The sequence below is a fragment of the Excalfactoria chinensis genome, chromosome 7, assembly GCF_039878825.1.
Source record: "Excalfactoria chinensis isolate bCotChi1 chromosome 7, bCotChi1.hap2, whole genome shotgun sequence".
Lineage (NCBI taxonomy): Eukaryota > Metazoa > Chordata > Aves > Galliformes > Phasianidae > Excalfactoria > Excalfactoria chinensis.
In genome coordinates this window covers 141291-153325 of record NC_092831.1, presented here as the reverse complement: position 1 = coordinate 153325, position 12035 = coordinate 141291, and the positions used below count along the sequence as shown (strand labels likewise).

The 12035-nt window shown below is 36.1% G+C and overlaps 1 protein-coding gene across 20 annotated transcripts in view; it reads right to left on the bottom strand.

Annotated features, from left to right (window-relative positions):
* The window catches only part of BAZ2B (bromodomain adjacent to zinc finger domain 2B), a 94474-nt gene that overhangs the window by 21778 nt on the left and 60661 nt on the right, over nucleotides 1–12035 (bottom strand). For 13 of the 20 annotated variants that reach the window (XM_072341762.1, XM_072341772.1, XM_072341769.1 and 10 more), the window contains 9 exons: nucleotides 7974–8184; nucleotides 6974–7066; nucleotides 6806–6867; nucleotides 5966–6031; nucleotides 5184–5249; nucleotides 4610–4654; nucleotides 4332–4364; nucleotides 3111–3176; nucleotides 1130–1270 (listed from right to left, as the gene is read on the bottom strand). In XM_072341762.1, coding sequence (XP_072197863.1) covers nucleotides 1130–1270; nucleotides 3111–3176; nucleotides 4332–4364; nucleotides 4610–4654; nucleotides 5184–5249; nucleotides 5966–6031; nucleotides 6806–6867; nucleotides 6974–7066; nucleotides 7974–8184 — 783 coding nt within the window. The remainder of the gene's footprint in view (nucleotides 1–1129; nucleotides 1271–3110; nucleotides 3177–4331; nucleotides 4365–4609; nucleotides 4655–5183; nucleotides 5250–5965; nucleotides 6032–6805; nucleotides 6868–6973; nucleotides 7067–7973; nucleotides 8185–12035) is intronic. The other 7 variants (XM_072341768.1, XM_072341780.1, XM_072341776.1 and 4 more) reach the window with 2 other exon arrangements.

Below are 12035 nucleotides of genomic sequence, written 5' to 3'. Positions count from 1 at the left end.
ACACCCCTCATTAATGTTCATCTTTTTCACTTATTTTAGGAGGGCATAGACTAAATAATACTTCTTGGATAAGAGAGGCCTCCAGATCCTATTTGGAGACAAAGTACCACAAAATTTGGTACTAAAGATCTCTGGAAGCAGCAGGAAGTGTAATTCTCTTCAGAAGGGCGAACTTGATACAGGTAAAATCCTGAAGGACAGGAACTAAAACCACAGAAGCCTGGAAGAATAGATTTTTGGAATAATGGCCTATAGTAGTTACACATTTGACAAAAGCTCTATTCAGTGCCTATATATTGAGAAAAGAGTCATGTTTCTGATGCAAAAACAACTCAGACTAATTTAAATCAATTATGCAAATATACTTCAGGAAAAAGTCCACCTTTAAGCAAAAAAGTGTTTTAACTAAGGAAACAAACACCACTTCAGAGCTTGTCTTATCTCATAATTATATATTTCAAATAGTAATACAATTATCCAAATCGACACTTGAATGCTTTGGAAACATCTGCAAGAAAAGTTGATATTTTCTCAAAGACAGAAATAAGGCAAGAAAATACAATGGCTGCTCTGAAAATAATGCCTTGCATGTTATTATGTTGGCCCATGACATCAAACACAGATGCAGGTGGTGCGGGAGTAGAGGTTGAACCTTCCCACCAGTATTAGATTACAGTTTGTTGCTGGGCAACACATGTCAGCAGATAGGCAGTCTGACAAGATGGCGTCTGACACGCAAGTATTGACAAAACAAAGTTGAGCAACTGAATTCCTCCATGCAGAAAAAAACTGCACCCACTGATTTTCATCGATGCTCGGACACTTATCGAGCCCACACAGTAAATGTGAGCACAGTGAGGCAGTGGGTGGTGAGTTTCAGCAGTGGCAATGGTGGTTACCACCACTGGTACAGACTTTTTCAAGTATAACATGCAGGCTTTTGTTCATTGCTGATAAAAACACACAACTAGTGGCAGAGACTACGCTGAAAAGTAGTGTTTTGTAGCTGAGAATGTCCTCTAACAAATACTGTTGCTGTGTTCTTTGTATCTATTGCAGTTTCCATGGTAATAAACAGGTTCCTCCAAAAGTAATGCTTCCTATGTACATTTTAAACGGTTACAATTACCTTCTGGTCTGCTAAGCACATATCTTCATTAGGCTTCTTTAGCTCCTTCGCCATTTCTAATTCCAGTCTTCGCTGTTCTAGTTTACGTTCTTTATTTAACCTTTTTTCATCACGTTTCTCTTGCTTTAATCGCTCTTTTTCCTTCAGGAGAATTAAAAAGGCAGAGAATAAAACCCACGACTATTTACAGAGAAACAATCTAAGAATCTGAAAAGCATTATTCACATAATTTCAATAATTACCACCACAATTAAAGGAATGCACTGAAGTAAAAGGGAGGTGGAAAGTACACAAATAGAACAGAATAACAGGATCTAAGTGAAATCTAAGTTAACCAATCTTTAAATCCTTATACACTACTGCATTTAATGGATATCTGAGAGTACACATTCATAGTTTCACTAGTATTTTAGAGGTATAACAATGAAATGTTTTCAGCCACAATAATACAAGGAATATGGACGCAATTTTTTTTTCCACAGTAGTTTTTTAATTTAAATTCTACTGCAGCTGTATGACAGAAAAGCCAAGCAGTGCTCACTAAGCAGAACACACTGTCTTTTTAAAATCAGACCTATTCTTTATTTGCTGCAGTCACCTACTTCCTTCTGAAGCCTTGCAATGAAATTGAGTCCAGATGTCTGAACTATTTATTCAACTAATTTCTATCAGGGTTACAATTGCTTAGGAGGATGAAAAGTTTCTTATCTTCTGTCTGCTATGAATAAGAGGAATAATTAACTAGTTATGGGTCTGATCACTGTTCTTGATGGGAGTAGTTAGATAGGTGTTGGTTTAGGTTGTGCAGATGCAGAATACCAACTTCTCATGAATGCTTTTTTCCCCACCTTTAAGTAAGCCATCTAATATTTCTTAATTTACAAGCAAGCTAACAATCTGAATTAACAAAAGCAGTTTAATTTTGCAGTACTTTAGAAGAAACACCTTAATTCAGTTGGCCAATGGACAACTAATGAAGCAGTGCAGAAAGTATGAAGAATCTTCAGCACTAATCCTCACAATACTCAAGTGCAACACTCAGATCCAGTTGTGATACATAAGTTTATATAAATGAAAGCAGTCACCAGAAACATTAAGAAACACTTATCAGAAGCAAAGTGCAGCTATGCTGAAAATGAATGGTTTTCAGAAAGAAAACTAAAAATCTAGATGTTTAGATGGTCATCATAAGAAAAAGCCTGAAATTTTGTGACGTGAAATCAAGCAGTGTTTCGTTATAAGCTTAATGTTATTATGTTTTAAAAAGAAAGTAAGACAAATAACTAGAATCACAGAAAGATAAGGTAAAATGTTTGGACATAACATGAAAACGAGAGGTGAAGCATATGTCTGCTGTAATGCAACAGTATGTTCTACATTGAAAAAATACATTTATTATGGTGTAGTAACCCTATCTGCATGGTTTCATGTAAAATCCACAAGTCCAGTAACTTTGGACTGGAATACGATGTGCAATTTTACCCCCTAAGTACTGAATAAAAGTTGTTCAAAAAAAGTCTGACATGTATGATTATAATCTAACTGTCCATATACACAGAAAAAAATAGGAAAAAGAAAAAAAAAGAAAAATCTTCCTTTCTCAGAAATACCGACGGCTCTGAATCACTATGCAGCTTGTAGTGTCTTGTGACAGAAAGACATTGTCATCGAGGGTGGAAGGAACCTTCAGAGATCATCTGGTTCCACCTCTGCCAGTAAAAACCCCACTAAGTAGGCTGAGCTTCACAGCTTCCCTTGGGTCCTAGTGTTAAACCACTCTCAAAATAAAGTTTACTTATGTTTAAAAGGAATTGGTCGTATTTAAATTTCTGCCAGTTGCTTCTTTTGCTGGAGCCGCACTGTGTACAAATGACACACCGCATGACTGCAACTACAGGTAAATGAAGGACACAGCTCTTCTACAGATCACCGTGGAACAAAATACCAAAAACATCAAAACTGCCAGAGGTTAATTACTCACTTCTGCTTTCTTACGTGCTTCCATGGCTTTCATAAGCATCATATGTTGTCTTCTCCTCTCTCGTTCCTATCGAAGCAGATAAGATTAGAACAAAACTATTCCCACACATTATTATCAGTTAAAAAGTTGAGTGCAAGTTTAGCATTAATAGACAAGTCACAGTAAAAACTAAATATAGAATGGCCAAGTCTGTGCATGTTTTAGTTCAGGTTTAGAAAGCAAAATACAAGAACAATCAAAAGCAAAAAGGTAAAGCAATGAACATGGAGACAGTGTAAAAAAGAAGCATACAGATTTACTTATGGTCAGTTGTGATGCTGCTCCTTCATAAGCTGGCAGAACAAAAAGCATAATGGTTGGCTGGAACAGGTCAGTTACCTTACATCTGCTATTAGGGAGCTTGATATTTACTTATCCAATAGCCAATTCAGAGGAAATTTTTAAACTAGTTTTAAGGATTTCAAATGTTAACATTTTTATGATCAGGCAACAAATTAGTAGGATGAATTATTGCAGCTCCAGATCATTTCTAAACAAGCTAATGGTGACACATATACATACATGCACTGAATTTGTTGATGCCTTTCCCTCAGTAAACTTTGTGAATTACTTCAAATACATTAAGGAGCTGCGTTTTAGAGCTGTGTGTATGTTTTTTTTCTTAAAAGCTGTACAGTAGATCTTAACTCCAGTTAAGCAAATTATATCACCTAGTTCAGTGAAGCTATGATTATTGGTCTAATGTTTCACATAACAATTACACTACGTTACACTGACAGCTAATTTGTTCAGTACTTTATAAACTTGGGAGAGATACAATCCTGACTTCTAAAGCAAGTTAATCCAATTCACTGCTAAAATCCTCTGGATACATTCCCAATGAACGGGACAATGTTTAGAAAGTTATTCATGTGACAACCTACTTATGTTTGCATTTGTTATTCCCTGATTTTATACAGTAGTACTACGTCTACTGGGACATCAGCAGCACAGATTACAGTTTAGAAAGTCATTTATAGAGTGTCACATTCTGTTTATACATTTGAGACTTTTTTTTTCCTTAACAGACAAGACAAGCAGATGTATGCAATGCACTGCGCTGTAAAGCCATGCAGCAGTATGTAATATGACAGCAGCCAGTGCTACATTTTATGCATTGCTATGACAACCATATCACAACCAAATCACAATGCGGTGTTAGATGTACAAAAATAAACATACCCATACCATATCTAGTCTATGCCTCTCCAACTCCTGGTAGAAAGAGTTGGCACAGTATTATGAAACAGAAATCACAAAGTCATAAAACCACTTTAAAATCCCCCAAAGACCCCAATACCAAAGCAAGCAACAAATCATAAGATGAAAGAAAAAATGTGCTGGAATCAAACCCAAAAATTTTAAAAGGACATGTTTTAAAGCTTTTTATCCCCCATACAACTTAAGTACTGCTTAATAATTGGCATTCTGTCTGCCTGGTCAATTAAATGCATACTCACCTGGTGCTTGAGAAGAACAGCTTGTTGCCTTCGCATCTCTTTTTCCTTAAACAAAAGAAATTTACTTAGAATATCAAAACGTGCATCCCAACACGCACATTTTGGTATAATGAAACAGCACATCTCAATAAAAACTTTATTTCATATATAGGCTACAGAAGAGTAATTGCATATATTCTGAGTTGAGTAGCAAGAAAAGTGCACATAAACTTTTGCTGAGAAGCTCTGGAGGCTTCTAGACACACAGCCTATACAAGGCTTCATCGCTGGGAAACAGCAAAATAATTTGATACAGTGAGCTTAAGTTATGCAAGCCAAATATCATGTAAGAAAACCTTCAAGTAACAGTATACAAAAATTAACAACTGCATGAACGTGCTTTTCTGCCTTTGTGTACATCACATACATTCACAAGATGGTGTATAGCACACATTTAAAAACAGAACATATATTCTAACAAACACATTCATATGCTATATCTATTCAGTTCCATACTTGGCGAATGATACCTCCTGATTTTCTCTATTAGCACATTATTAATAATAATTCATATTTGCAGCACATCTAAACTAACCTTTATTCGTTTTTCAGCCTCCAGTAATTTAGCATTTGCTGCTTCTTCTTTCTTCTTCTTTTTTGCCTGTGCACACAAAATAATCACTCAACACGAACATCACAATTTGAAAATGATCTGTCTAGAAATAAATTACACCTTAAAGCATTCAAAGTGACATTATGTATTAAGAATACATTCCAAGCAATTTCTGCCTCACACTGCATAATTATTCATAATTGATTTTAATTCCTCATTTGGTTCTTATAACTATCAAAATCAGAACATAAAAAAAAACCCAAAATATAAGTAGTGGGATGAAAATATCAGTAGGAAACACGAAAACTAGCAATCTATTTCTGCAATTATATTATCATACCAGCATAGCGTGTGAGTGTAATATATATTTTGCAGCACATGTATATTAATACAAACAGTATTTCAAAAGTGTTGCATTTAATTCAGTGTATGGCATGATTCTGTGTTAACATACTAATGCTGCAAAATTGAACAGCTGAAGTTAGCAGCTTAAACTATCATATTTCTATTAGTTTTTGGATAACGAGATTATTTGTGTAGGAAGTAAGGAACTCATGAGCATTTCCAAGATTTGGGTTGAAGTGAGATTTCTTTATTTCTATTCTTTATGATGAAATATTTAATAACAGATTTTTTTTATCTGACCCCTCTAAGTGCATGTTGTTAGATCTGCTTACTTGGTTACACTCCTCACTACATGCGTGACTGCTAAAGGGACAGCATTCTTAAAATAGGAATTGTATTATTTGAGCCACTGTGTCTACCTCTAAAATTTGTTGAGCTCGAAGTTCTTTCTCCATTCTGATTTGCTGGATACGCTTAATCTTTTCCTACAAAGGGAAGAAAATTGCATCTTTTTTTCTTTTTTTGTAAAGACAGTATGAAGAAAAGTTTACATTTACATTACCAAAAAACAAATACACAACAACAACAAAACATCAGAAGAGGTCTCATATACCCCTGCAGGAAGCAACACTCAGAACTACACATAGATGTTCATGTTTAAGAAGTCATAGTAGTACTTTATTTTTTGTATGCCTTTAAAGGGAGCAGATGACTGTAAGTGAACTAGTAGCATTCAGTAGAACAGGCACTGGTAGAGATATCTAGGAATGACTGAAAATGGGAGCTATACCACATAAAGGGTGATTTGATGCAATCTCACCTAAAAAGCACAGAGATCTCGAATTGTTAATTTCTACCTTCATTCTAGTTGCTTTCAATCAATGATGGGACACTGGGGCAACATGCAGAACCTGAGTACTGCTAAACCTAAAGTATGTCAGCCAGTAAGCATCACACCCATCTAGCAAGGAGAACGCATTCACAGTTAAGAGAACTTGAGTATTCCCAGATAGAGACTTTGGGTTTTGATAGATTTGGATGTCTTAATTTGCAGTGTAGAGGAATTAATTTTATACATGCTGAAGAGTAACAATAACAAGAAATGTTAACGAAGCAATAGCAACAGGCTGACACAAACGTTTCATTTCACACACACACAAAGAAAAATCTAAAAAACAAACAAACAAAAAGTCAAGCCAAGCAAACTTGTAAATTATATTATGAAACAATAAAGAGCTTAGTTTGCAATCTTAATTTACCTGTTGCTTCATTATCTTCATCTGCTCTTTTTGCTTTCGCTTTTCTTCAGCTGCCATAATAGCTTTAAGAAAAGCAAACAAAAAATTAGTATCAGCATAAAATGATGAAGGAGAGTTAACTTCACACCTGTAGTTTTCAAAGTAACCTCTCCCAGGTCTAATGCATACCTTGCTGTTTTTTTGCTTCTTTGGCAGCTCGAGCTTGTTCTTGCTTCTGGAGTTTTCTCAGTAGCTTTATTTGTGCTGCTTGTCTAGCTATTTCTGTTACAACAAGAAAAAGCTCATGAAAACAGAACTTTCTAACAGTAAAGATACAACTCATATTCCCATACAAAAGTATGAAGTGAAGAACCAGAAATCAGTTATTTATTTTTGCACGTTTTACCTTGAAAACATTCAACTACCAACTACTGTCTGTGCTATCCTGTTTACATACACACACTGATATGCATACTGTAAGTAGGTATGCAACAGATAAAGAATATGAACAGTCTCTACAAAAAACAGTGCACTGCTTTTGGAGGAGAAATCTGCCCATCAAGTGTGAGACAGCATCCAACTAATCATGCTGCTTTGTTTAAAAGTCAATTTCTTTCTTTTTAAGACTTGTCACAGAGTACTAGATCAACATTTAATTCAGAAATTATGGAATTGTTACATTAACTAGTTACCTAATCCTGTTCTCTATAGCTCAAATCATACAACCTTGTTGTCAGCCTACCGAGGTCAATTTTCCCTCATTCAATCAGAAACACGGTGTAGAGGTAGAGGGGACAGTGAGATTCTAACGAGGGTGATAAAGCTAATTTCTTGTTCCAGTGTTGTTTGAACCAGTAACAGAGACCACACAGAGATCTTTTTGTTTATGCAAATTTAAAATAAAAACATCAAGAGCAACCAAAAAATTAGACGCCTGCTTTTTTAACCTATATAACTAAATGGAGTAATTACAGAATAAGCTTTCATAAACACATCCGCGTGCCCACACTTCTCTTCATTCATATGTATTTATGGATCATGAAATAGGAAAGGGCTTCAATTATAGCATTTGACAATGTTCTAGAATGAAATGTCATACATTAGTAAAATCCATCTCCTAAGAAAAAACACTAACCCTCCGCGTACTGACACTCTCAAAGGTCTGTGAAAGTAGTGAAGTACTCCTTACCTTGCGCTTGTAGCTTTCTTAAAAGTTTCGCATCAGTGCTGTCTAGAAATTCAGTGCTTCCAACGTTTGGAGGTCGGCCTTTGCGGCGTCTCATTCTTGATTCCTCTCTAGAATGCTGTCTGTCTGGATTTGGTGGACGTCCTCTTCGCCCTTCCATAGCTCTGATGCAGGGAATGACTTCCTCCTCCTTCAGAAGACACCACTGCACGCCCTTTTAATTGACACATTTCACATACAAGTATTATAAACACTGACATCTGAGAACAAGAAAATCCTTCTATACACATGAAGTTCTAATGAATTATATAGAGAGAAGAGCTGGGATGGACAATCTGTGCCATACAATGTTTCAGTGATGCACAGAAATGTTATATTGACAACTTATCACCACAAATCATTTCATAACTACACTACAATGCAAGATACTGAAATCTATTCAGTGGCATACACAATAATTACAATGCAGCAATGCCACTGATGCATTACTTTAAATTATTTTAGGCCACGCTACTTAATATTATACTCACGTTGAAGCAAAAACAAATTCTTCCTCATCACATTAACTAAAAAGTAACTGCACTGCTTTCAGAGATTCCAGTGCTCAGTGCAAATGAAAAAAAGTCAATATCCAGATCACTGTCCTCCAATTTAAAGCACTGACAAACTCTGTCATAAAGAACAAAAAGCAGTGGTCTATCAACAAAAACTGCTTTCTGTGCGTTGTGTTATCTTAGTTTTACAACAACTGCACCAAAAAAAATAAGTTCATTTTAATCTAGAAGTATTTTGTACAGTTTAGATCTTCCTCCCTCTTGTGCAAGAAAATTTCTGCACCAAACACGCCCAACCACTTCCTTCACTATGAATACTATTTCTTCAGGCTATCTCAAAAAACAAACATTGAAATACTTTGTTATAAATAACTTTCATTTAACTGACAAGGAGCAGAGCTCATTGTAGCTACTGAACGTAACAGTAGCTCAGCCTACCTGATCCCGGTTAACCGACCATCCACGTCACAAATGTAACCAGGTTGGAAGGGGCTGTCAGCGCCCCCTTCTATGTGTCCCACCTACAGCTGGGGCTGGAACTCGGTGATCTTAAAGATCCCTTCCAGCCCAAACTACTCTCATTTTTCTATATAACAGATCTTACCATTTTCAGAAAATGAAAAAATGGAAGTACCTTTTAGACCTCACTGTAATGTAGCCCAGAAAGTTTGCTAAAAGACTTTGAAATTCTTGATTTGGCAGACATTTTTTATGTTGGTAGCATATAAAACACTCTTAATAAAATATGCGTTCATAAAAAAAATACATCTGCATTACCAAATTTATCTCATTACAAAGTGCGTAAGTACTGAGGCAAGCATAAAATACATTTTTTGCTTATTCTGTCAATTTACTTCTAACTCTTTTTGCCTATTCTTCACAATTTATTAATTTTTAAGTCTGAACCACTCACAGTCAGGACCACCAAAGGGCTACATTATTATGGTCTCAAATACCAACTGCTCAGAATCATCACCATATCGCAACATGTACAGTAATCACTGCAAAGGACTGTTAAATAGAATCACATCTACAACTAAAAAAGAAGCTGAGTCATTTTCTAACAAGAAAAGTATACATTGTTCATTTTACTGCTGAGTACTTGCCTTATAGTTTACCAGAAGTTTAGTTTATAAAGTTGAGCAAGCTAAGCTAGATTTTAGACCACATATATCATGTACACTGAACCTATGAAACCACATACATTTTATGTGACCAAAAAAGCAAGCAAGCAAACAAATATCCATTCAAGAAACAGAAGCTGCAGCCATGGTTCAAGTACCTTGGATCCTGAAATGGAGATTTCTTTTGCTTTCCATTTAGTTATCTAACACTAATGATAACAAATGTACAAATCTCTCTCTACAGGTCTCTGAGATCATTAGTACCACAGGGAATATGGATGCACATTACAGTCACATAATCCTCACAGAAAACAGAAGCTAACAGGAGTAAGATTCAACAAGAAATAAGAACCATCATTTCAAAAAAGGGGATTGCCAGACACCGTGATTAAACACGTTTCCACAAGTTTAAGATAGGATTTCACAAAAATAGTTTAAACAAGATCCACTGAGAGACACTCAGTAGACAAACCTATATAACAGGTCCCAGGGCAGCCCCGTACACACGATACTGAGATAACTGGGGGAGATATTGTTCCTACAGGTGTGCCAACTTTATTTTCCACAGGGCATTCACTGAGAGCCACTGCTGGACACAGAACACAGGACTCTGCACAGCTCCTTGCCTGTACCAGCATGGCCATTCTTTTATATTGAGATCACTGCACTTCCAGAGGAACAGAATGAAATTTACCCAATTCATTATTATTGATTTTCCGATGGTATCTGATTTATGTTTTAAGCACAGAAAAGCACTGCAAGCTGATGAAGATCACTCAATTACCTCAACCCTTTATAAATTAAGTGATAATTGAGGGTATGCGGAAGAATGCAGCACCACATCATAGCAGCACAACATTCTGTTCTTTCACACGGCATTGAGGAAGAAGAGTTTTCAACTGGAATAAACGTATACTAATTCACTACTACCTGTGCTGATACTTGTCAGCTCAGAACCTGAAGCATGTTTCCATCTTTCATCAATGACTTCAAAAGGCAATCAGACAGAACTTGGAATCCAATTGTTGCATTTAAACTCGCACAGTTACCACCAACTTTTGTAATTGGTTCAGCGTTTGGGTGGCTCAGACATCACGGATAAAAGAACCGCGTGATAAGAGAGTGCCAACAGCAGCCCACTTTTTTATTTCTTATTATCCAGATTTCATGTGACAAAGTAAACACTACTTTGAGTCCCCTCCTGACAGTCTTTTAAGAAAACATGCTTGAATAATCTAATTCTCATATACCTCATTGCTGCGAAATTCTCACCACACAAGTCGATAGTTTTATTTAATCATGCATTAAGATACAAATAACCACAATATTAGCCGTACATACACCACATTTAACCTCTATGACAATAAAGCAGTTCTGCATTTTGAACAATACAAAACCAGAGAAACAAGAAAAAGAAGTTTTGCATGTAAGTGCTCCTCGAGTTGCACGTGACAAGGGCAAGCACTCTGCAATGAACTTTGACAAATACAGACCAGTATGACAACACCTCTTTCCATAGAAGGCAATAATTGACTACCTCTATGTTTTGGGATCATATGTATATATACGTATGTATGTAAACGTACATACATATATACATATATATCTAAGCTTATATATAAATACATATATAAACACATTTCTATCATAAAAAACATACAATCTGAGAATTTGTGAATTTTCTGTATGTCAAAGGAAGGGGAAAAAGAAAAAGCAGAATGAGTGCCAATATAAGAGATGCAATGGCTTCACTGCTCAAAGAAACCGAAATAACATTTTGCAATGCCCTTTTCTTGTTGAAACTAATCATAGAACGCCCTGAGTTGAAAAGGACCATAATAATCATTTAGTCTCAACCCATACAACCAGCAGTTTAGTTTCTGACCCTTAGGTCTATGCAATACCCTACTGCAATGAAACCACCTGCTCAGTCCCAGCAATCATGACAGAGGACATCAGACATCGAGCTGGCATTGCTGTCTGGAAAAAATAGCTATAGGCCAGAAGGAACACTATTGGGCTACCTCAGGGGTACAAGATAACTAAAGAGAAAAGCAGAATAAAGCTGAAAGCCTGCTGGCCAAACTAATGAACAAAGCCACAGGCACTTTACAAGTAGCTGGCATCGTCATTAATTTCAGTTTAGATTTGTCCTCCTCATTGCAAACAAACTACACAAGCAGAAACTACAGTGAGATGTACAATGCTGCATACCACCAGTCTCACCTACAGGAAGGTGCCCTTCCACCACTCCTCGTTTCTGAAGTTTTATTTTAGTAAAGAAGGGCAAGATTTGAAAATTAGCCCATGAAGGAGAAGAAGTAAGAGATAACTGAAGAAGGGAACATTATTATGCAAATACTATGTACTTCCACATGGTAACTATA